We start from the raw sequence: 27153 nt of genomic DNA on the forward strand, positions 1-27153 counted from the left end.
TTCTTCATTTGCATAGGCTCACTTACATTCACATCAGTGCGTATGTATTTTCTTACTCTTGGAAGGCCATGGAATGAAGCTTTATGTTTACAGAAAATTAGTTTAAGGAAAGTACCTGTCCAATTCACTGAAATCTATAACTTAGAGGTTGAGAAATATGGAGATACACAATTCTCTCAATTTCCAAAAGTGATGGAGAGAGAAAAAATGGGATATGAAGTGTCTGATGGCCTCACCACATGTCTGAACTTAATGCTTCAATATCCTAGAGGTGTAATGGGTGGGATGGCAGTAGTTGGGTAATAGACCAGAAAATAAAAAGAAAGAATTGTTCTAACTAAATAAAACTGTTGATCAACTAAGATGTAAAACCTAAGTTGTAGTTATATTTATTTAGTACATTATTTTTATTTTTCCACATTTTTATTGGTGCATTAAAGTTTTACATAAATGAAGGGGTTTATTGTTACATATTCATACATGAACATGAAATAAGGAAGTATGTTATTTTTAAAAAACAAATTTTTTTAGGATGCTGGTAACTGAACTAAGGCTCTTGTGTATGTTAGACAAGCACTAAAATATATCTCTAGCCAAAATAAGAAAAAAATAAAGACAAATAACTTTTAATAGGATAAAATATTAAAAACATATGAATTCCAACTTCAGTGAAAACTTCCTCAACCAAATCCAAGTACCAGTATTTTTACTTTACAAACACACATGTGCACATATACTCACATATATATTCAAGCATGTGTGTGTGTGTGTGTGTGCGCATGTGTATGTAATTTTCCTTCTCTCTCTCTCTCTCTCTCTCTCTTTCTCTCTCTCTCTCATAACACAATGCTGGATCCAGATTTGACCTAAGGAAAGCACATAATTAATAAATGGCATAGTCAGGACTTGAATCTAATCTTATCAGGTCCAGAGAAAGACAGTGCCAGTAAGCCACAGATAGAGTGGAGTTGTAGAGCTCATCTGGTCTGCTTCATCCCACAGGCTGCCCTCAGCATCCATGGCATGTGTGGAGGACCAATGTTGGGTTTATTCACTCTGGGACTCGTGTTCCCTTTTGTGAACTGGAAGGTAAGCATCCTACATCCCTCTTCTTGATACCAAGCTTGGATAAGGCCCTAGATATATTCCCTCACCTCTCTTTCCTCTAACCCCTGCTTGGAAAATCTAGTCATCTTTGCTAGGAAAATAATTCACACTAAGAATCAAACAGAATCCAAATCCTCCTATATTTGATTTCAGTAAAGCCCTTTCAGAAATAAAAAGCAAAGGAAAGAGGTGATCATGAACTAACTACCATATGTCATGACATCAAAGCTAATTCTTTAAGGTTTAGATTAAGACTTCTCTCAATTAAGGGACCACAAAATGAACTTTAAAAAAGACACTGGATTCAAAATAGTTTCATTAAAATAGAATTGTGAGAATTAAATTTAAATAAAACTACATGTAGTTTCATTTTGTCTATAGTCATCTAAAATTATAACTAGCTTTATTTACTTGATTAATCTATGTGGAAGAGATGGGACAAACCTGGGATACTATGATAACTGAGTCATTTTCATTTGGCTGTATGGGTATGTTAGGAGTGTGACTTCAAGAAAATGTTGCTCCAATGACTGTGCAGTCTTAATGAAAATTAATATTTGTTTGGAAAAGTAATATAACATTATAAAAATATTTGAAATATCATGATTTTATCAATCTAGAAAATTGCCATTCACTTTTGTCATTCATATACTTACACATATGCATTTATTTTTAGAAAGTTTTCAAACTCCAGGTAACCTGATTCTATGTTTATTTATGTGCATGCCCTAAAGTAGTCCATAAATACCAAGTCAACTGATTTGGAATCTATGGCTATATGGCCCTTATTGAACTCTTTTTAGACAAATTATGTGGGGTTGGGTAAAGAAAGTGAATAGATGGATAGTAAATATGAGGGCATTTGCACATTTTGCCAGCAGTGTTATTAGGAAAACTCTATATTGGTAACTTTTATGATATTGGTGTTTACAAGGATATTTATGTTCTTGAGAGATAATGTGAGGGAAAACTATTGCCTAGCCACAAAAAAACTCTGCAGTAGCTGTACAAGATCTTAATGCATTGTGCATTTAACTTGTTATCTATGTTAGTAAATTACGGTCCTTTTATTTATTCAGGGAAACCACCTTAGTACAGACAGAGGATAGCAAATATTTAAATTTGTGTCACCTTATGCCTTGTCATTGGTAGTACTATTAAATACACTTACTTGCTAGTATTTAGACTCAAACAAAAATGTCCAAATCTTGGGAGTCAGTGAACTCACTTGGGATGACAGACATGAGTAAAAATTTTTGTATAATAGCTGTTGATGAAAAAATGACTGCATTGACTGCATTGTCTCCATTGTGTGAAGGTTTCCTTAACCTCTGAAACTTATTTTTGGCAAGGAATTAAGGTTTTATATCTTTCTGAATGAGGAGGAAGAAACAAAAGAAATAACTTTTGTTAGAAATCTAAATATAATGATCTCTATGAAATTCTCCAGTGTCTTCATTTAAGGAACAAGTTATTCTTAAATGAAACTGTATTGGGAGAGTTGACCTGAAGGTAATTTGGGCTGTGTTTCAGCCTGTGTGACTAAGATTTGAGGTGCCAGAATCTCTTTGGCACAGTACTCCTCATCTCATGATTCTTTCAATAGACAGTTTTGTCCAATTTCTTGTTAACTTTCTTTTCTTCATCAAGGGTGCACTAGGAGGCCTTGTTACTGGAATCACTTTGTCATTTTGGGTAGCCATTGGGGCCTTTGTTTACCCTGCACCAGACTCTAAGACATGGCCTTTGTCGCTATCAACAGACCAGTGTCCAAATGTGACGACAGCAGCACCACCAATGCTATCCAGCAGGTATGTTGGCTTTAAATATGGCAGACACTATGTCTCAGAGATCAGGATGCCAGGTTAGAGATAAGTCCATTCCTCAGGGTTAAGGCTGAGGAAATATATCTTGTTCTCCAAAGATAATTTCAGTGCCCAACAGTGAAGAGCATTATGTAGGGCTGCTACTTTCTTCAGACACCTGTTTCTCTGTACTCATGTGTACAAGAGCGAATCAGGAAGAGGGGTAAATTGAAGATATGAGTGCAAAACAGAAAAAACTTAGAAGTTTGAAAAATAGATAGGTGGGTCTGAGGACATTAGTGTCCTTAAAAGAATAAAGATTCTGAGTAGAAGAGATTTGAGAACAATGAGGAAAATGATTATGGAAATTCTGGGTTGGGGCACTGTTGGAAATCTATATCTTCTAAATGAAGCTATGTGAACACAGGGACTAACAAAAGATTTTCATTTCTATTTCTAGATGTGTTAAGAAATCAAAAATACCAAAATACAGGAGACAGTATGATGTAGGGAAAATACCATGAGTTCTCAAATCAGAAATACCTGGATTTGGATTTTGGTTTTACCATTTATCTACTTTGTATCATTGCACAAATTAGGAACTGATCACTTTTTGCATTCTGGAAGCCCTTGATTTAAAATGAGGCTATTAACATGTTTTTTACTGGGTTTTTGAGAGGATAAAGTGAGAAAATATATGTACATTTATATATATATATATATATATGTGTGTGTGTGTGTACGTATATATTAGTGTACATATAGTCATGTATGTATTCATATATATATATATATACAAATAAGCACATTAGTATACCACTGTATCTTACTATATTAATGTTCATTCTCATATTCTAACTGAATATATGGGCAAGTCTAGGAATATAGACTTTGTGGTCCTCAGATTTGAATGCTCTTTTCTGATTCTCACCAATACTTACCTTTATGACTCATTTTCCCTGGGCTCAGCATTCTAAAAATTGTCAGATAATTTTGCAAATTACATTTATGGATATCTCTCTAAGCCTGGCATGGCTTTTCCTTTCCAGTGCCCTTGTCAGTCTTGAGGCTACTTTTAGCATTTAAAAAAATTCAGGATAGTGAAATTATTCTATTTGTCCTCATGGTTGCTCACATTTCTCTATCTTCTCTTCTAATCCACTCTATCCAAAATGTTCACTAGATGTATTTTCCTGAAGCACTTTTCTGAGTGCATGACTGCCAGACTGGGATCACTTGAATATTCTATGGGCCTACATAGAAAAAAGGACAAACTTGTTATTCTGGAATGAAATGCCTTTCAGAATGCAGATGTTTCCTATGGGTCCTGTTATTTCCCACCCTTCTCCTTCTTCTACTCTAGATTCCACTCTTTCCTACTTTTTAAGTCTTTAATCAAGGTATTCATTTTAAAGGAATGCCTTTTAACATTTATTTCTACTTAGAATCCATTCCTCTTTCAAGATCCAGATTAAACATTCCCATGTTCCCATAAATAAACATGTAATATATAAAATAAATTAAATATAAGTATTATATATGTGTATGTATGTATATATATATATATATATATATATATAGAGAGAGAGAGAGAGAGAGAGAGAGAGAGAGAGATACAGATTTCAAAGAATCTCAAAATTTGAGAAAACCTTGCCTAAACAAATTATCCTTCCATTCTTAAAATTTTTCTACAACTCTGACATCTTGAAGCCCATGCTTAAAACAACCTCCCAAAGCATTCAACGTATTGTCTGGATCCTCCCTGTGCTACCAGTCATACCTTATTACTGTTTCTTCTTGTTCGGCTTTCTCTTCGCTCCTCCTTCTTCTCTACCTATTTTTGTTGTTGTTGTTCTATGTTTCTACTACATAATGAACTCCCTGAGGTCATATCATATATCTCATTCTTTTTATAAGGGAAAAGAACAGGGAGGAAACAACAAATAAATTTATTCCACTCATTTCACACTGAAATCAGGGTTCATCTTTATCCTCACCTTAGAGCCCATTTTTGTAAGCAGTAAGGACTTCTCATTACCTGGGATGCCATCCTGCAATGATGACTCTGAATCCAAGGGAAGACGTCCTTAGATGTAGCAGGTATAGAAAAAGAAATTTCTAGCATAGTTCCATTTATTGTCCCACATGATATTAAGTAAGAGGGTATCTTCTGAAATGGAGGTGGGTCTTCTTCTGACATTTATTTAAAAAAATTTTTAAAGCAGTGGTATTCATGAGGCTGCTCATTCTGAGTGAATGTAAGCAACTGGCTATGTGTTGCATTTTCCAACACCAATCAATTGTAAATGGATAGTTTTTCCTGAGAAGTAACAAATCTATTACTTCACTGAGAAAGGAAATAGACCCTAATTGCTTCCATGGGAAACCTGCACCTGGACTCCATTTTCATCACTACCAATTCAAACTTTCCTGGAGTTGAATAGTCATCTCTGCCTCACTTTTCTGCAAAAGACATGCAGTGAACTCTCATAATCTAGTATGTTAGCTCGTAATACTATGTAGTAAGTGGAGAACTGCTCTGTGCTTTCCTGGATGGTGAAGTAGTAGAGCTCAGTATGGAACACTAAGAAGGTGGTCTTTGCTATATAGCATATGGACACTCCTTTATCATGCTTCTGTCTTTCTTCTGAGATTCAGTTAGAGTCCTTCCTTTCCATAAATTTTATGGTTGAATAATATCAAACTTTTTATATTTAGCACTCCACTATGCTATTTCTTTCCTCTGGCCTGTGTTTATTATCCTTCTTTTTTTAGAATACAAAATCCTGTCCTTGACTACTCTCCTTTCCTGATTAGTAAACACTCTTTAAAAATGAACTGAAGTATAGTCTCGGACATCATTTTAGGTTGGTCCTCTTTCTGAAAGCTCCCACAATCCTTTGTTCTTATTCCACCATGCATTTCCAAGTCAATTTTGTGATTGTTAGTTCATATATGGAGACCATTAATGGCCTGGCTCCATTCCAGGCACTAAATATGAGCTTAATACACATCTGAAAAATAAATAATACAAAATGAATGGAAGCCACAGTCCTCAATGAAATACTTGTAATTCATTGCAAGTATTTGCAATTCAAGGATGACTTGGTTCTGGTGGAATATGAAGCACAGGTTGTGTATCATTAACTCATCTTTAAAAAATAACCAAATGGCAAAATGTTAAGTTCTGGGGTTTTAAGCAATGGTAGACCCTAAAATAAGCCTGAACATTCCACTAAGTCATTCACTTCAGAACGAATGAAACTGGTGACATGTACTGTTTTTCGCCACAGGCCTGCCATTGCTGATTCCTGGTACTCGCTCTCCTACCTTTACTTCAGTGCTGTGGGCTGCCTAGGATGCATTGCTGCTGGAGTAATCATTAGCTTCATAACAGGTTGGTTACTTGAACTCCTTTCTTTGGGACTAAAGAAGATCAAGCTCCTTCTTGCATTTGTGTACTACGTAGCTGTCTTACTGGTAGTTTTTCCCATCACTACTTTCCTATCTCATGAAATCAAACTTGGCTAATTTGCTAGAAAAGAAGGGCAGAGTCTACTGTTGCCTTTGGAAGCTGCTCTTCGGGGGTCAGTGATCAGCTTTACTGTAAGCCATCTTTGGTTCTAATATTTACCACTGTACTTTGAACCATAGTCTCTGATGATTCAATATCATTTTAATGCCAAAGTTCATGAGGTAATGGATTAGCAATGGTGCTTGGGGGTGGTGAAATGGGCCCATACTCTTGTTCCACTGCCCTGTGCATTTTAACTAAATAAATTATTAAAATAGTCTCCTTTTATGCTACTATTATATATTCATAAGCAATCAGGACTCAATATTTCTACTCAACATAAAATCTCAACAGTAACTTTCCTGCTGATTGTGAACTGAATACTATACACAAGCTCCAATGCCTTATCATTCTGAGTATAAGTACCATTAACTATTCATTTAAATCTAAGGATATCTTGGTTATGATAAAGAACAAAGCACATATATTGTGGCTCCAGTCTTTCATGTAATAATTCTCCAGATGCCTTTATTTATAAAAAATGATTTCAGATGAAATTTTATTTTCTTTAAATGTTGCCTTAGTACCCTGACTTACAGTGGTAACTTCTGTGCTGCCAGTAGGATACACCTAGCTGTGTTGGTCAGGTGGTCACTCACCACTTGATAGGACAGCAAAAATTTCAACTGCCTAATTGTAAAGTAGGAAATGTGTGCTCAAACCCTGTGACTTGCCAGTCTATGTGTTTTCCAGATGCACATAAGAATTGACATGTTCTTGTGTTGATGCAGCAACATTTGTGTTACATTTAGATTGAATTTTTTTTTTTTTTTTTTTTTGCCATCTTGAACATGATCAGCCATCCTGATGCAATCCCATCTTTTATTTCTAAATGTCTGGAATCTTAAGGAAATATCCTTAAAACCAAGAGGCAGCACTCTAATAGTGTCTCATGCCACAAAACCTTTGAAAAAATATTGATCTTGGTGGTCACATGTTCCTACTTCCTGGTGCCTATCTTTTCAAATGAGGTTCTGGTGCTCATTTGATACCCTCACATCTGGTCACTAAGGGGTTTTCAAAAACCTTCTGTCATGCCCACTGAATGTTTTTTTAAAAAACACTAAAACTGCTTAAATTTTGTAGGATAAGATTAGTAGACAAGGCAGGGCCTTTGTGGATCTGTTCTCCTGTGCCATATCCAAACTTAGTCTTGCTTGGTCTTAATAGGGATGGTTTCAATTCTACTTTTCTCAGATTATCTAGTACCTCAAAGGCATGTTATTCACATCACTCATGCTTGCTGACACATGTAATTATGTCTGTTGATTAGCACTCAGGGCTTTCTATCATTAATCATTATCTGATTGGCTACTGGAAGATGATGTTGGGCTCAGATATACTTGAAAGTCTTATGATTGGCAAAATTCTACTGGGCAGCTGAAAGTGTTTTTTTCCATTATTTTTTACAGTCATGTGAAATGAAAATACCACTTCCTAAGTCAAGGGCAAAGATCATCGTTAGTTGGTTAAGTGGCCAGAACATTCCATTATCAGTAGAGCATTATGCAGAGCTTTATGCTGCTCTGCTTTTCAGTGTACAGCTCTTTGTACTCATCTGAATCTTATCAATTTTTTATCTCACCTGCCAGGTGGCTGCAAGTCTCAGATATAAAACCTTTAATTAGTCCATTATTTTTATCTCTTACATCAAGTTTTTAAAACTAAGGCTAAATCTGACTTACCACCTGTTTTTGTAAAGAAAGCTTTATAAAAACACAGCATGCCCACCATTTTACTATTATTTGATTTTACTCTGCTAAGAGAGTTAAATCATTGCAACCTAGACTCTCTGGCCAGCAAAATCTTAAATATTTACTCTTCAGTCCTTGACAGAAAAATTTTGTTGATTCTCGCCTTAGATCATTGATCTTTTCAGACAAGGTTACTGTACTACTTTCTAAATCAATAGGAATTGTGTAGCTCTATATTAATGATATGATGTAGCTCATTTGTCTTCTTTCAGTTTGTTTCTGAGAAATCCTACACCATTCTGATTCCTGATTATTTAATGTGACCAACCTTCCTTTAGTCTCTCACTCTCTTCTCTCCCTTTCCCTCTCTCTTTTCTCTTTCTCATATACTTATACACACACATCTTTCTCTTTCTATTGAAACTTTGTGGACAGTGTCTTTTTTCCAAAGTTTCTGACATTTTATACTCTCCCATGAACTCCTTTTCATTCCTGACCTGGCATTTCTGACTTCCAGTATAGTCTATGTCTTGAAATCAGGGATTCTATAGAGTTAGGGGGCTTGTACTCTGCACAGGGTGGGCAGCAGAGGAAATAAACAAGGAATGGATTCTAGGTCACACTCATCACCTTTGTATATGGTTGGTTCTGTTCAGAGAAAGGGGGATCTTCTCCAAATTCAATCAAAGTTGTAATACAAGTCATGACATTTCCCCTTTTTCTGGAAACTTCTTTCCTAAGAAAAACTCATTTGTCTACAGGAAATGATCTCATTCCCTTTGACCTCTCCTTTCATACACATATGTCCATAGTCCTGTAGTCTAAGTTCAATTATGTTCAGTCCCCAAGGTCTTGCTCATGATTAAAGCCATAAACTCATGATTTAAGTTTCATTTTCATTTTTAACTTCCTACTGATAGAGAACTATAGCCTGCTATTTTGCTTTACTGTATAATCTTTCAAACTCATTTTTTTTCTAGATGGAAACAGATCCTAAATCAATATGAAACAAAGACTCCTTTATTTTTTAGCAAACCTCAAATCTATATTATTTGTTGGAATGTTTCAAACATCTTCTTCTTGAAACCCTGGAATTGTTTGTGTTTTAGTCAGCTTTTTCACTGCTATGACTAAATGACCCAACCAGCACAATTATAGAGGAGGAAGAGTTTATTTGAGGGCTCATGGTTTCAGAGGTCTTAGTCCACAGAAGGCCAGCTCCATTCCTCAGGGCTTCGGGTGAGGCAGAACATCATGGCAGAAGAGTGTGGCAGAGGGAAGCAGCTCACATCATTAGGAAGCAAAGAGTGTCTCCACTCAACACTACCCAAAGCCAAGCCCCAATTCCCACCTCCTGTAGCCACACCCTACCACTTCAGTTACGACTCAGTTAATCTCTAAGAGGGGATTAAATCACTGATTGAATTAAGACTCTCACAACCCAATCATTTCTCCTCTGAACCTTTTTGCATTATCTCACACATGAACTTTTGGGGGATTCCTCACATCCAAACCATAACAGTTTGGTTCTAAATTAAATTCCTCTGATTCAGAACATGCTCGGATAGTATTTTGAGGTTTTGCCCTCCTCCACCTCACACATACACAGACATTAGGGCAAATTGGGTGTTAAAGGCTTTAAAACCACATATGGTTACTTTCTTGCTTCATCATTTAGTAGGTCTTAAGAACATTTCTCATCAACAACACTTGCCTAACTAAAGGAAGTAATTTAGATAAAATGTGTCTAGATTTTAGAAGGCACTAATTGATAAATAGTATTTGTTAATAACAATAGAATTCTCTTTGGTCAAATATCTCTTGACAGAATCACATAGTACCAGGGAAGATCTTATTTGAAAGTGTACTTGCAATTTTGAAAATCTACTTTTTTATGTCCCTAGAAAGAAATTTGAGGAAATGCTCGTGGATGGGCACACTGTCTAGTACATCGGAAGAATCTTCTTGGTACATGTAACTCCTATTCCACCATTTCCTTTAGGTCTTTTAGACTAATCTGGCTGTCAGACTCATGGCTAACATTTAATGAGATTGAGTATTCATAAATAGTTATGATAAACCAAAATTTGCAAAGGTTTTGGGAGGAGGAACATTATGATCCTTTAAATATTATTTTTAGCATTATTGTGAATCTTGTTCAACAGCAGGATTTGAAGGAATGTGGTATTGAGCAGGTATATTTTAAGAGTATGAAAAAGCACAGAAGAAAGTCTAGAGTGGCTGGGGAGAATAACAGGATTGCTTGTCCTGGAGGTGGATGCTTGAATGACAGGAGGAAACAGTAAAATTTTACAAATAGTGACTTAAATAACCTTGAATATTATATCTGATTTGGATAAAAACTAAGAGCTTTCTTGAATGAATGTGATTCCTGCTTTCCCCTTTGTTGACCTGTGAAGGTTATTAGCAGAGTTTTCCATTCTAAACATTTTAAAATAAATGTGTCCTCTCTGTTAAACTCTATAGATGTGAGCTTACCTGAACTGACGACGGTTCATGGTTTTCTTAAAAGTAACCCCAACTCCTTTCTTTCAGGAGTTAACCAAGTTCTATTTATTAACCTGTCAGTCCTGTTTTCACCCTTATGTAAGAAGCAAATTACTTCTCAAGTTGACAAATGTTTAAATCCTGAAGCCTTTAAAATTCGAATCCACCTGTTCTTTTGTTAATAGGTCCCCAAAGAGGCAAGGATGTTGACCCACTCTTAATTAGACCAGTTTGCAATTTATTTTGCTTTTGGTCTAAGAAATACAAAACTCTGTGCTGGTGTGGAGTTCAGCATGACCGTGGGACAGAGCAGGTAAGCAGATTGAGCTTTGAAAATAAGACTTGGCTCAAAGGGATTCATTCCTGTTTTGCCCATTTTGAGCCAGTTGCAAGGCGGAAAGGCAGGGCTTGGTGAAAGAAAGCAGTGAATGTTACAACTTGAAAGAATCTAGATTTCAACTTCAGAGTTTCCTCAGCTGGTTATCTTTTAAGCCTGTGAACATGATGATAGGTAAATGTGCCTTGAATCTGCACTGCAAGTGATCCATTTTCAAAGTTCCTTTTAACCCCTGTGAAGGTGAATTCTAGGCAAAATATAAAAATAAATAATAAAAAGGGAACAAGGAGCCACAGTCTCTGGTAAGGGCTAAAACCCAGGCTTTAGATACATACAGCCTCGGGACTAATCCAGTCCTGTGTCTTACTGTCCTTGCATGAATTATTTAACTTCTCCTAATTTCAGCTTTTTTTGTCTGAGAACTGAGCATGGGAGCAGGCGATTATGCAGAGTGAAATAGAGAGACATTCCTTGTTCTTTGGGATATATATAAAATACTGGAGAAACTTATAGGCAGAGATGCAAAAAGAGACATCTAACTTTCCAGCCTCTTTACTCCACTAAGTGTGTTTAGGTCAGACAGAGCTAGACGCACTATATGAGAACTACCAAGTTCTCATTAGCCAAGAACCATCAGGAATAGCCTGCAGTCGGATCAAGTTGCACTTGATACAGCATGCTAGGGTGCTGCAGAGGACCCACATAATACCACCCTCTACAAGAGTGGGGGATGGATATGTCTTTTGCAAGGTTGGGGCTTTTGCTGAAGGATTCTAAGAGGTGTTAAAAGGAAGCAGGAAATAAAACCAAAACTTCCCTAAACTTCCCAGGTCAGCATTGGCAAGAGTACAATAGTCAGACAAAGAGTTATTATGGAAGGTGACAGCTCCAGGACTTCAGGGAAGCAATGTTTCCTGCCGGTTTTGCAGCTGGCTCATCAGTCTGCCCTCCAAACTTGATGAATGAATGGCAGGAGTAATCTTTTGGGTTTTTTTGGTTTTCTTTTTTAGTACAAGCTTATTTCCACTTTTTCATCCCCATTTTACTCTCATATGACTTCAGACTCTTAACCCATATCACATCATTTATTTTTCATCTGTCAATTGTTCTTGTCCCCATAATTGTGTATATGACATAAAACTAAATTTAATACCTATCAGATTTGGGAAGAGTACCATTCAGAGGCTCAGAATGGGTTCTGGGATCAAGAGTTTTCAGGGGGATATTTAAATGCATATTCAGGGCTCTGATTAGAACTGGAAAAAACCATGATATGAAAGTTCGAAAAGGAGAACAGAGGTGGGTAGGGGTCCTGAGCCAGACTTGGTAAGCAAGCAATGGTTTTATAAATAAGGAGTCAGCCCCATTCAACAATTTATAGTTTGGAGAGGTCACATTTATCCAGATCAGCAATTTAGTTTTCTGAGAAGGCAGTGGTTGAATAATCTTTTGTTTGTGTAAGTGGATTTCGGAGAAGTTCTTGAAGAATCACATTATGAACCAGTTTACAGACTTATCTTCCTGAGAATTTCCTCATATAAGTCATAAATTCTGTCGATACAAGCTTACATTCTCAAGGCTGAGTTGAGAGTGGGAGAGAAGATGGAGGGTGTCACTATTAGGTTCCTTTGTCAAAAAACGTTGAGTAGTCTGCAGGGGAGATTACATGCAGGTATTCCAGTTACCTTCCAGAGGGCTTGCTGTCAATAGGCAGGAACAGGCCATTGCCCTCTGAATCACAGGCTTTTCTCTCCTCATGGGGTAAGAGGACTACCTCACAGAATTGCTGTATTGAATGAGAGATGTATAAATTTCCTCAGGTAACACAAGACATTGTAAATGCTCAATAAACTTTTTTTTTTGTTATTCTCAAGATTATCAGTTAGGAAATCTTGGTTCAGTTATTGGACCACTTTTGTATGGAGTTATTATTTGAAAGGGAGACCTGAGCAATATATCCCTCTAGGTGGGTTGGAGTACATGAAGACTATTTTGTTATGATGTGTCTTTCCATTTTTCTCAGGACAACCTTGAGAATGCCTGGAAACAAGGGAATGAATCTGTATTGCAGAATGGACTCCAGCAAGAAGGCCTGGCTCATGTTCCAGGATCTGATCCCAAGGACAAAAGCCAAAACAATATGGCATTAGAGAAAATTACTTATTTCTAGGACAATACATGCAAGTGTGTGCACACACACTAACACACACACACATACACACTTCTTGCCTATTGTTAGTAGACTTGTATACCAGTCATTATTAGAAGACAAGGGTGTTCAGAATCTATTTATACTTATTTATACTGATGAAATGACTGTACCTCAGGATATTCTTTGCAAATCCCCAGTTTTGAGGTGCAAAAATCAGCAATGCTGTATATGCCTGGGGATTCCCTTCTTTAATAAATTGGGACTAGATTTCACCATAGTGCAAGGAGTCAAAGAAGGTGATTTGTGTCATATTAAACTTCAGGTTCTTTGTGTTTTTAATATTGTTTTGTTTAGTTTGTTCTCTGGTGTGTGTGTGTGTGTGTGTGTGTGTGTGTGTGTGTGTGTGTTGGAGACTGAACCTAGGCCCATGTTCATGCTAAACACCTGTTTTACCACAGAGCTTGACCCTTAACCTCTGTTTTGCAGATTTAACCATCAATATCTTGGAATTATAGAAGCAGAATGGGAAAAGGGAATCTGCATAGTAAATGCTTCTTTGACACGATTGGTATAATGAGAAGGATGTCACTCCCAAACTCATGCCTCACATATATGTAGACATGTTTTGCACCCCCCTATCTTATAGCTGCTGGCAGAACACTTAAATGCTACAAGCATTCTCCCAATGCCACCTTTAAGCCTCTTTTAGTCATTCCCATTGCCAGAGCTGTCTGATCAAACTTTAAAGGTAATATACAAAGCACAGATGGGGGATAAGTGTGTCTCATCAGTGGGAGCAGTTATAACTAAATGCTCTCTTTCCTACCTGGTGTTGGGGCAGTGTTTCTTTCTTCCTTTCCACCATTTTATAAAGGCAAATCGATTGTGTGCTTAACAAGAAGTCTGGAGTCTTTCTCTAAGGTAAGGTAAAGAGAAAAGGAGCACCTTATTGATCTAAGTTTTTTTTTTTTAATATTTTGGATATTAATCTCCTGTCAGAAGAATGACTGTCAAAGAGCTTCCTCCATTCTGAAAGTCTTTCTCTTCACACTCATGTTCCTTTTGCTGTGCAGAGCTTTTTAATTTGATGCCACCACACTTATTGATTCTTGGTTTTATTCCTTGAGCTTTAGGAGTCTTGTTAAAGACTGTGCCAGCGTGTTGGAGTGTGTTTTCTTCTAGCAGTTGCAATGTTCCCCTCTAATTCCTAGATCTTTGAATCCACTTTGGCTTTTGAATTTTGATCTTTGAATCCACTTGGCTTTTGTGCAGGGTCAGGTACAGGGATCTAGGGTGATTCTTAGAGATATCCAGTTTTCCCAACACCTTTTGTTAAAAAGGATATCTTTGTCCGAAGTATGTTTTTGGCAACTTGTCAAGTATCAGATGACTGTATCTATTGTGGATTTGTCTCTGCATCTTATATTCTGTTCCATTGATCTTTATGTATATTTTTATGTGAATACAATACTGGTCTTTTTTGTTTATTTTCACTATAGCTCTGTAGTATAATTTGAGTTTGATATTCTGATGCCTACAACATTACTCTTCTTGTTCAGGATTACTTTGGTTATTCTGGGTCTTTTATTCTTTCATACGATTTTTGAATTGTATTTTCTTGTTCTTTGGTATTTTGATGGGAGTGCACTGAACTTGGGTAGTGCTTTTGGTAGTAGGGCCATTTTGGCAATATTAATTCTGCCTACCCAAGAACATAGGCAATCTTCCTATCTTATAAGGTCTTTTCAAGATCTTTCTTTGGTGTTCTAGAATGGGCACAGTAGAAGTTTTTCACCTCTTTGGTTAAATTTATTTCCAGGTACTTTTTGAGGCTATTTTGAATGGAATTTTTTTTTTTCTAATTTCTTATAGAAGTCTGTTAGGACAGCACATGTAAATGAACTTTCATTGCAATTAGCTTGCTAGCTGTAAGAGATTTCACCAGCCATAGAACCTTTTTTGGTCAAAAATATATGTCCACAGGTCTTACACTCTGCTCATCCAGTTCATATGTGCTAGCTCACCTTGTTCCAACAGATGTGGGTACTTAATAACCAAACTGCAGAAAATAAATTTTAAAGTTCTAGAGCAAGAGGGTATATTATAGGAAGTGTTTAGCTCCGTGACTGCCCATACAGAACATCCAATGATGCCGTGGTATATGAAGACAATTGTGTTCATTTTCATTTAAATTATTTTTTTGTTTCTTTTTGGGATTTTCCAGACACTGCTTAGAATGTGTATCACTAGTGCACTTTAAGTCTTAGAAATGAGATAAACATAAGATATAAATTAACAGTCATGTCACAAATTCCCAAAGAGTTGTTTCCCAATGAGCAGTTAGAATGCTCAAAAGATGAGTTTGCATTTCCAAAAATGTATGCATCTTTTAATTTTAGAGTCCTGGATACTGCAAAATATAGTGCCATGTTTATACAATTTGTTAATCTTAGGAAAAAATTGTGGAGAGTGATGTGTAATTAAGGTATATAATTATTTGTTTCTTTTAAAAATAAATTCTGATTGAAGAACGTTGCAATGAAAAATGTGAGTATTCCTTGTATGAATGGAATGTAAGATGGTCATCTATCCAAAAATCTTCAATGTAAACCTTATAGATTAAGGCAGTATACATATCATGGTAAGCTTTGCCATATTAAGTAAAATGGATTCTTTTTTGGATAATGCCTGTAATATTTGGTCCACTGGGATTTAGGACCCACACTCATGTGCACACGCATGCACACACACACACAAAGTAAATATCAAGAGGGTTTTATAATTAAATAAATCTGACTGTTGTAAACTAAGTAGAACAATATGTAATGATACTATCTTTTGTGAACACTAGCCTATTTGTTCTCAGAAATTTCCAGAATCACTTCAAGTAGCTGGGCATGGTGGCGCACACCTGTAATCCCAGTGACATGGGAGGCTGAGGAAGAAGGATCATCAGTTCGAAGCCAGCCTTAGCAACTTAATGAGGCTCTAAGCAATTTAGCAGGAACCTGTCTCTAAATAAAATATATAACAAAGGACTGGGAATGTGGCTTAGTGGTTAAGTTCCCCTGGGTTCAAGCCCCTGTATAAAATAATAATAACTTCAGGTGTATATACAAATTTCAGAACACCCAATAGTACCAATTACAGAACCTTTTTTTGGACACATTCTGAGGCTAAGGATTATTGTGTCATATATTTATTTAATGTCCTATTGTAATTGCATGTTTAGGAAAATAAACAGCCCAAATTGCTTATTCATATCAGTAAAATAAAGTCTGGATGAATTTGCAAACTGAGCAATGAAGCAATGTCACTCATTGATCTGGAATATACATTATAAATGTATCCATAAATGGATTTATGTATCTTTACTGATAATTGCTTTCAAGAATGCTGACTTATGGGCACTTTATTAAAACTTAATTTTGTTTATATCACCAGAATAAAAATTATTTAAATTGACTTTAAATTTGTTGAGAGTTTGAAAGGAATTTTTAATGATTAACAATACAGCACATAAGTCTTTAAGATGTTCAGATGGTCTGTGAAGTAAGAAAATTAACATTTATAATTATCTGGTTAAATATATGATGGCAAAGAATTTCTCTTCCTGAAGGGGGTAAAAAATGGATGGAGCAATTTATTCTCTCCTATGGTCATCCTCAAATTCTCTTCTTAATTATAGGATTCTAGTAGCTTTTCCTACTTCAAAATGACAACATAGAAACCAATGGAGATAAATTTTACAAGATCAAAATTTCATACACTTTTAAGTACATTTTTGTCTTCAGTATTTAAAATTGTAGTTGCCAAAATTAAACTTACTAGATTTAATTACATACATTTTAACAGATTAGAAGAAAAAGTTGAAGAAGATTTTAAAACTTCATTTCCTTTTGGTTGTTTATAGATAAACTGTGGTTTGCTTTTTAGTCAGAAAGATAGGGTGTATGAACAGCAGAAACTGAAGAGGACCTGCAGAGTAGACTCTTTGCCTAGGTAGTAAGTTCCTAGGTTGCTCCCACAATCTCCAAAAAATTGCTTCCACAAATATCTTTGCCATCTCTTTTCTTAGACACAGGTATCAAGAAAAGTAGCATGTGCTCATACTATTTTTCAATACAAAATATTCAATTTGGACTAAAGATTTACCCAGTAACACTGAATTCCATGGGCACTGACAAAATAATCATCAGATAGCCTTGGTACCAAAGGTGTCTAGTCACCCACACAACAATTATGTTTATGGGGACTGTGTAAATAAATCTCAAATTTAAGTTTTGTTTTTTACCTAATAATTGAAGAAGCAAAGCTTTCTGAAAAACAAAGAAAGAGACATGACTTTTTCCATGCAGAAAGAATTAAGATGGAAAAAAGTATCAAGGCAGACAGTGCAAGACCTAGAGGTTTAACTCCTTTCTTCTTAAGGAAAGATGTGAAATAACACCTTCACAGCTAACTGTCTTGTGCAACACACACTTACTTAGATCCAGGTAAATGTGGAACAAGAGATTTTCTCAAAGGAGAGTTGTGCAGAAGCATACAATAGTCCAGTCTTAGAGTAGTAAGATTAGATTTAGAGGCCGCTACATCTCCCTGGGTATGGACTTTGATAGTACCAGAAACTGTAACTGATTGCAGTTATGAGAATTTTCTCTATCAACCTGTCTGCTTTCATTTACTTTTTAAAAAAAGATGTCTTAATGCAAGTCAGGTTAGGATGCAGTGGCTATAATATTTATGTTCTCTAGAAAGCAAGCCATTTATGGGGTTATGAGTATGGTTTTTCATATGAACCTAGATGGCAAGTTCAATTGAAGGTAACTTTTCACCAAAACAAAGACACAAATCCAAGGTAGCAGGAACTTGGACTGATCAATGATTCAAGTTAAAGCCCAATTAATCTTTCCTTTGGCCAATGTGATGTTGGCATATTTTTTTGAATAGGAATGCATATAGAGAAATATTTCCCTTTGTGTCAGAAACAGAGTTACAAATATCAATAATGAAATGGTTGTTCATTGATTCTCTGGACCAAATCCTAGAACTATCCTTGGGGTTCATTATAATACTGTGATGGGGGAAGAAAATGGAGTACAAATTTCTCATGACTATAGTAGGACTGAGTCGGGCATATCCCACAGACAATAGGTAATAAAACATTTGACAGTGATGTGTGCATGCAAAAGCATATCCAGGGTCTATCTTTAACTGCCCCAAATTGATCAATTCAGTCATATCCAGATAAGTGATGCTGCAGGAAACCTAGATTTTCAATATTGACCATCAAATCAATGAAAACTAGGCATGGTGGAGGCTTTTGATTGACTATTGGCTATGATGTTCTTGAATGTCCTCTTTTCTTGGCATGTGTTGTATCTGTGCTAAAAGTGCTGTTCCAAGAAGATTTTGATGGTTATTCATAGATCCAGAACATGCGTGACCAAAAAAAAAAAAAAAACTTATGTGTGATGGGGTGTGTTATGGTTGAGATATGAAGGATCCACCAAAACTTCATATGTGATACAATGCAAGAACATTCAGAGGTGAAATAATTAGATTATCAGAGGTGTAACCTAATTGGTGGATTATCTACTGATACGGTAACCATAGGTAGATAGGGTGTAGCTGGAGATAGTAAGTCACTGGAGGTATGCCTTTGTGGTTTACATTTTGTTTTTGATGAATGGAGCTAGCTCTCTCTGCTTCCTACTTGCCATATTCTGACCTGATATCCTTAGTTACAACCTCTACAATGGTGTTCTGCTTCATCTTGGGCCGAGTTATGTGGCTGTTAATGGACTGATCCTCTGAAACCGTTAGCTCCAAATAAACTTCCTCCCTTGAACTATTATTGTTAGGTCTTTTTCTCACAGCAAGGAAAGCCAAATAAAGCAGAAATTGGTACTGAGACGAAGACTTGTTGCTATGATTAACTGACCATGTGGTTTAGAAACTTATGGAACTTTTTGAATTTTGAAGGAAGGAATTTGAAAAGTTTAGAGATTCAAGCCAGAAAAGCTTTGGTATATTGTAAGCAGACCTTAATGGGAAATTCTAGAGGGAACTCAGAAGACAAGAATGCTGACAGGGCTGTGGACATTAAAGTTTGGACTCATGAAGTTTCAGAGCAGAAGGAGGACACTACTAGAAATTGGACTGGAGGACATTTGTGTTACATTTTTACAAAGAAATTGTCTACATTTTGTCCATGTTCTAAAATGATCTTTGAAGATGAATTTAAATGTGATGAACTAATTAATCTGGCAGATAAAATTTCAAAATGGCATACCATTCAGGCAGTCACGTGGATATTGCTAGTAGCTTATAGTCAAGGTTATTGTGATAATTAGAAGTAGAAAGCAGAGTGTAAAGATTTGAAAAACTCATTTTGGCCAGAAAAGTAGGAGTAAATCTGGGCCAAGAAAGATGTGGTTGTTAAAGATATTATAGCCACTAAAGAGATGCAAAGTACTTTACCAAGAGGCAATAGGAAATATGACTTGACAGTATCTCAGGAATTGGCAAGGCCATACCCATCTCAGGTTCAAGAAGAGATCAGAGGGGGATCCTGTTAGACAGGGGGCTTAGGAAGTTGTTTCACAATGCTCTATCACCAGGCACTCAGTGGTTGCTGAATCCATAGTCCCAGGTTGTTGGCTACTGCTTACAATGGTGACAGACCCATGAATGAACCATATGGTTCTGGTGCTCAAGAATGCAGAATATTAGAGTTAGGGGGTCATGGAAGCTGCCACCTAGATTTCAAAGGAAGGCCTGAGTGGGGTAGGGAAATCATAATAGGGTAGGAGTCCCTGCAGGCTGCCCTTGAGAGGTTGATGTATGAAGATGTGAAAAGGGAGCCAAAGTAGAAATGAAGATCCTTGACATTAAAAGATGACAATACCATGTAACATCTGACGAAAGTTGCAGGAATCAGCTATGTAGAGGCAAAACTGAGAACATCATGATACTGTGTGACCCAGATACTGGACATGGAGTTATAGAACTTGTTTACCCAGCTGAATTTTAGTCTTGCTTTGGTACCATCCCTTCATTCTGTGCCACTATTTTTCCCTTGTAGAATGGAAATGTTTACTCTGTGCTGTTATACATTGAATGTACTGAACTTGAGTTTTACAGAGGTTCAAGATGAGAGTTCTCCTTGAGTATGAGGAGACTTCCAACTTGGAGTTTTACATAATGCTGAAACTGTTAAAACTATGGAGACTTTTGAAAATGAACTAACTTAATTTTTGATTGTGAGATGGGGATGAATTTGGGGGAGCCAGGGGAGGAATCTTATGGCTTAGATATGCAGTATACCCCAAAAGCTTATGTGTGAGACAATTCAAGGATGTTCAGAGGTTAAATGATTAGATTATGAGAGCTAATCATAATCAGTGGCTTAATCCACTGGATGATAACTGTAGGCAGTGGGGAGTAGCTAGAGGAGATGGGTCACTGGGGGCATGCCTTTGGAGCTTACATTTTGTCCCTAGTGAGTGGAGCTAGCTCTCTCTTTTTCCTGGTGGCCATCTTCTGAGCTGTTTTCTTCTTCCATTTTCTTCTGCCACAGTGTTCTGCATCACTTTACGTCAGAGCTATGGAATTAGTCAATCATGGACTGAACCTCTGAAACCATAAGCCAAAATAAACGTTTCCTCCTTTAAGTTGTTCTTGTCAGGTATTTTGGTCACACTGAGGAAAAGCTAATTAAAACAGAATTCTTATTACCTTCCCAATACCTAATCAAGCTGCCTTTTCCATCTGTGTTGAGTACAAAATATAATTAGCATCAATGTGACATTGCATCTGCATTTTAATGTGTGAATGTCTTGAAGATGACAATAATCTGATCAGAAGACAGTCATAACTTTTTAAGAATGGGTTAAGAATAAGCACCTACTGTTTTGTAGAACTAAAGGATGAGAAATCCTCCTTCCCCATACTCATACAACAAAATCCAATTTAATACTTAAAAATCAGCAGAATTAAATTTAACACACAAATTATAGGAAAAATACCATATCAAATGATAATTTATTGAGTCAAAATTTCTGCATTCATTCCATTGTACAATAGATTGTGCTACGAGTCAATTTAGAAGTATATGCAGCATTTAAAAGTTGCATCTCATCATGCAGTCACTCAGCATTTTACTTAAAAGTACGTGCACAAACTCAGACAATTGTGAACTATTTCAGCTATAATCTAGAGTGATTATCCTTTGGGAAATCTCTTCAGCTTTGAACAACTCATCAAGGCAGACTGCATGCACAGAGTCATTATTTTTTAGCTTAAAAAGACAAGAAGTTAGAATATGAAAATATAAGCAGCATTCGTGTAATACAGAATTCCTGAGAATAGTGTGAGCTATAAATCTTTGAGAAATAATTTGTATTCATATGAAAATGAAGATATAAAATATTTCTTTCAACTAAAGCAAAGTAATCTAAAACTAATAATACACTGTGAGGGGCTGTCATTACTGTACTGTCAACAATGATGAAGGCATAGCTACAGTCAAATATTTCAGATAATTTTTCCATTTTGTACTCCTGTTTCAAGATTATCGGGGAAAACCTTTTCTAAATTAATGTGTTATAATTTTATTAAAATATCTTTCTCTTCTCATATCAATCAGTATTCTTTTAAACCTTGATGGGCCTATATAAAAACTTGAAAAAAGATGAATTGTCAAGGAAACAGCTATCATTATGTGCAGCAGTGTAAGAAAAATGTCCGTGTTTTGTGTTCCTAATTTGGAAAAGAGGTCAATGTCAGGTAAACAAAGACAGTATTTATACTCAGGCATGTGCCTATGATTAGCAAAGAGAAGGAAACACTGGTGCTACAAAAATGGAGTTGGAAACTCCATCGTGTAGTTAGAGAATTTAGTTGTAATTTGAATGGAAGAGTCCTGCATGGCCAGGATTTGTGAGGCTATTTCCCCTGGTTCAAAATCAGAGGACAAGTAGGGAAGTAATTGTCCTGGAAAAGAATCATGAAACAACTGTAATTTACTAACTTTTTCCCCAGAGGAAAAGAAGGAAAGGTAGAATTTTTCCCCCCTCAGTATTATAATTAGAAAAATGTTTTTCTAGAAGTGAACCTCTATAATTTCCTTACTAGAGAAACACCAACATACACACAAAGGGATCTTTTTTCGATTATGTCTAAATTGGTCTTTTAAATTTTGGTAATGACTGTTTTGTTTAATTGGACATGAATGAATTGGACAAACAACAGTAATCATATATACTATATGTGTGTGCTTGCATGTGTGTGTGTGTGTGTGTGTGTGTGTGTGAGTGAGTCATTCCCTGGAAAGGAAAATTTGGATTTCCTTGTTTTGCAAGGAAAAGTACCTTGACTCCTACCCTACATTGCCTGACCTTAGCTCTTATCTTTCTTCTTATCCTGCCCTCATAGTTAACGCCTAGTCTGGATTTTCTTTAGCTGAATGCCCCATCATTTTTGCTCTATCAGACTGTGGACAGATAGTTTTGACACTGAAAATAGGAATTCCACAACAAAGCAACAATGATCTCTTTCACAATTAATTTGACTTTTTTTTCCTGCAGAGTTTTCAAAAACAAAGCAAGCCAAACTATCAAAGAAATAATAACAGAAAACTCCCTTCACTGATGAAAAAGAACTCAAAAAGTATTTTTACAAATAATATAGATTTATATACATGCATTGTTTTCATTAGCTCGTGAGTGCACATGGTAGAAAAATCACAAGTGTTGTAGAGCATCTGGTTTCAGAATTCCTGAATAAACATTACAATAGCAAATTGTGTAACTGGTCTCAGAGCTGCATTATAAATTGAAACTTGCATTACATACTGTGCAAAGGTACAAGGAAAATCAACATATTTACAGCATATCAAGATAATATTCTGTGAGATTTGCAATGATTCAGAGGGGGAAACATTAAATATACTATAAAACAGCCTTCCACAGTAAAGTATGGATCAGTTGTGTTCTAAATGATAGAAGAATAACCATTTTTTTTCTAACTATATGGTTATTTAGTATAAAAAATGTGCAGTGCAACTGGCTCTGCCAGTAATAAAATAGACTTGAATGTAGCCAATGGAATAGACATTATTTCAATGAATTGCATTATTTTTGGAATCTTAGATTTTTGGTTTGACTACTAAAAGTTATGTGCAACTCTTCAACTGCATAGTCAATGCAAAGCAGCATAAATTCCTTCTGGAACAGATCCATGAATTCAAGAGTCAGGGAAATTCCTACTAACCTGTAAGCTGGAGGAACATGGAGTTCTGGCAGAAAAGGCAATAACTGATTTAAGTCATTTCATGTAAGCATCTCAATTCAAATGAAGGCTCCAAAGTCAGATTAGTATGTGAGTGAAGACCACGTGATACTTTACATCACGCCTGGCTTTTGAATATTTACACGAACATTCATCTCTAGAAATGTCACTACCACCCTTCCTAGTACACTGCAGCCGATGGAAGGGGAAGGTCTCCAACCACACAACTCCCTGAGACTGGTTCTGAGAATTAGATGTTGACTTCCTACATTGTCAGTCTAACCTCTTTTTAAGGTCATAAGTCATCCTTTCCTTCTCTAGAAACCTGGATATTCCAAATTCCAGAGATTGCTGTGATATATTTCCAAGTAGCATATGATGTCTATGTTTTGCCAAATATGCCTTCCTCTTAGATCTCATCTAGATTTCAAATTGATGTCTTTCTTTTGCAACTAATGGTACCTCCCCTCTTGCACTAATGGTATCAACTAAGGCCACTCGTGGTGAACAGGCTGACCACTCTGTCTCCGTTGTTGTTGTAAATGTTCTAGTTCAGCCTCATACATCATTTCCTGGACTAAGTACTTTTCCCGACGTATTCGGTCGTGTAGGCCCTTTGGTACATCTGGAATCAGGTATGCGATGAATGATTTAATTCCAAAAACGAGGTGCTACAATTAGAGTAGAAAGTACAATTTTCAAACATTGTGACATACAATTAAAAACAATTCTGCATTTGTCTTAAAATCATGTATCAGAATGTAGGCAGTGTCTTGAATATTAATATTTTAAAAAATATCAGGAATGCTATACTGCTACCTGCTATTACATTAGTATCAGGAAGAAATTAATCTTTTCCTCTTCTTGCTTCCATATTTGATATCATTTTATAAAGATGGAATGAATTAAATTCATGTTTATAAAATGCATATTATTCAATAGTTTTATTAATATGCATTGTTATATACAAAAAGAGAAAAAGCATATCCTGGAAAAAGCCATATATTGATATCATAATACATACAGTTCAAACAACACAGATATATGCTGCCTCTGCTAATAGGATTAGAATCAAACTCCAACACATTCATTTCTAGAATTTTTCACTCTAGTAAATTCAAATGTCACTATAACTGATGTAACATATTTTAGCCATCACATACTTCTTCTGTGATACAATACATAATACTTTTATTTTAAAAATAAACTGACAAAAATATTGTGTTTAATGAAAGAGAGAATAAAACTCAAAAGGTAATATGATTGTGATTAAATGTACAGATGTTGAATGAATCTGCTTAAGTGTGAATCTTATAACACTCATTAGCTGTGTAACCTTCAAAAACATCACCCACATTCATGTCTTGTCCCTAAAAGGGTGATATAAATAGTACTTCTTCAAGGAGGTGGATATGAGGTTTAAATGTGTGTGTGTGTGTGTGTGTGTGTGTGTGTGTGTGTGTGTATACAGGTTTAAAGGAGTACTCATCACAGTATAAACTCTACCTGAATATTATCTCCTATTATTATAAATACATTCCTTTTTGATGCCTATAAAGAAGAGTAGAACTTTTAATTTCTCAGAAAGGAAAAAATAATCTGACACTCAATCTGTGAAAAAGAACACATTTACATAAAGAACTTTTAGTAGACAATAGTCTCTTTATGTAGAGAGAAAGAATCTAATGCACTTTTATCTGGGCTTGTGTCCCTAGAAACTGCATTGTAAAGTAGAATACAGTACAGCAGGTCATATTTTCCCATATAAAATCAGATGCTCAGGGATTTCTTTCCTGATGATTTATATATGTACTATCTATACAATATTTAGGTATGAAACTCAAGAGTATAGTAATATATTTTTTAAAAACTTATCATGTTTAAATTAATAAGGATATTTTCTATGCCTTATATGATGATACTAAATGATTATATAAACTGATTTATATAGATTGATATGCAAGGATGATTCAATGTTAAAAAGAATGTATTCTTAAAAAGCATTTTCTAAAGTTTAATAGTCATTTATCAAGACATTCTTAGAGAACTAGTAATAGAAAAATTTTCTTCAACTGATAATAGATTATCTTAAACCTATAGCAAATCAAAGTTAAAAAAATAGATGCATTCATTGTAGTTGGGAACAAGACATAGTTGATCATTGCTGTTGTTAATTAACATATATTTCTATATGTGTTAGACATATAGAAAGACAAACAAAGATGAGCTATAAACTTTGTAATTGAAGAGGCAATACTGTCATTATTTGAAAATAGTATTATCATTTGTAAAGACAATCCAATAGATACTGTGCAAGGAACTGTGTTCCTCTTAGAAAAATAATTAACATTCCAGTACACCATCAAAAAACAAGCAAATCATATGATGAAGGATATAATTTATTATAGGAATGAAATATCTATAAAGTTTATAGCAATAAAATTAAAAGGGAAGGAAGCAGCAATAGCTGTTTTAAATCTCAGTTAAAAGATAAAATAGAACCAATTTTATGTTCATCAATGAAGAAGCACAGGTTTTTGTAAGTCAAAAATTACTCATGATTCTAACCAAAGCCTCTGACAATGTTTGGAGAAACCTGAAAAGTGAATTCTAAAATTTATTAATTAAAAAAAAGTAGCAATGGGAATTTTGAAAAATAAGAGCAATAAACATGTGGAATCTAAAAAAGTTTTCACAGAAGTTAAGATTAGACTAGTGGTTAACAGAGGCTAGGGAGAGTAAAAGGGGGAGAGTGGAATGGGAAAAAGTTAATCAACAGGTATAAAGTTATAGTTGGATAGAATAAGTTCTTGTGTGCTATTGTACAGAAATTGACACGAGGAGTAAGGTCACTACTCTGATAAACCTGATCATATGTTTCAGAAGCCTTGGAACTGGTTTGCAAGAAGAGTTTGGAAAAGTTCGGAGGTTCAGGCTGGAGAAGGCTTTGAATGTTGCAAGCAGGCCTTACTGGGCACTTCTGGGTGGTGATGGTGGGGATGAATTTCAGAAGATCACAAAGCCAATAGCAATGGGGACAGTAAAGACAGTGGCTCTTGAGGTTTCAGAGGGGAACAAGGACTATTGGATATTGAAATAGAGACCATTCATGTTACATTATGGCAAAGAACTTGTCTATATTTTGCCATTGTCCTGAGACTTTTTGGGTGGCTGAATTTAAAGACGACAGACTAATAATTAGTTTGGTGGTAGAAATTTCAAGGCAGCAAAGCATTCAGGCCATGGCATAGGTATTGCTGATGACTTTTAGCCAGGTTTATTTTGAGGATCAGGGACAAAAAGCAGAGAGGAAAGATTTGAAAAACTTGCAGTTTGGTTAGAGAAGAAGCACATGTAAAAAAGGGGACAAGAAAATTGCATTGCTGGAGAGATTAACTCCAATTCAAAGAATCTAAGTGCTTTTCATAGAGACAACAGGAAGATGCCTTGAGAGTATCTCAATAATCAGCAAGGTCACACCCAAGGTAAGTTCAAGAGTGAAAAAATGAAAATGCATTTAAGAGACCACAGGGGTACCCTATTCATATAGGAGTGTCTGAGAAGTGTTTCCCCAAAACACATTTCATTATATTTAGCCACCCAGTCACTCAGCAACCACTGTAGCCATGGTCTAAGAGGGTTAGGGTCTACCTGAGTTAGTGGCAGACCCTGGCATCATTCAC

General features: G+C 35.8%; 2 protein-coding genes across 4 annotated transcripts in view; one reads left to right on the forward strand and one right to left on the reverse strand.

Annotated features, from left to right (window-relative positions):
• Slc5a12 (solute carrier family 5 member 12) overlaps positions 1 to 13234 on the forward strand; it is a 61729-nt gene extending 48495 nt beyond the window's left edge. The window contains exons 11-15 of the mRNA XM_047518593.1: positions 1003 to 1089; positions 2758 to 2918; positions 6206 to 6309; positions 10874 to 11001; positions 13049 to 13234. Of these exons, the coding sequence (XP_047374549.1) occupies positions 1003 to 1089; positions 2758 to 2918; positions 6206 to 6309; positions 10874 to 11001; positions 13049 to 13195 (627 nt within the window). The 3' untranslated portion in view covers positions 13196 to 13234. The remainder of the gene's footprint in view (positions 1 to 1002; positions 1090 to 2757; positions 2919 to 6205; positions 6310 to 10873; positions 11002 to 13048) is intronic.
• Positions 13235 to 21231: 7997 nt separating this feature from the next.
• Positions 21232 to 27153, reverse strand: part of Ano3 (anoctamin 3) — a 441314-nt gene continuing 435392 nt past the window's right edge. For all 3 annotated transcript variants that reach the window (XM_047517051.1, XM_047517052.1, XM_047517053.1), the window contains one exon: positions 21232 to 24141. In XM_047517051.1, coding sequence (XP_047373007.1) covers positions 23959 to 24141 — 183 coding nt within the window. In that variant the 3' untranslated portion in view covers positions 21232 to 23958. The remainder of the gene's footprint in view (positions 24142 to 27153) is intronic.

This window comes from Sciurus carolinensis, chromosome 11 (assembly GCF_902686445.1).
Source record: "Sciurus carolinensis chromosome 11, mSciCar1.2, whole genome shotgun sequence".
In the NCBI taxonomy this organism is placed as follows: Eukaryota; Metazoa; Chordata; class Mammalia; order Rodentia; family Sciuridae; genus Sciurus; species Sciurus carolinensis.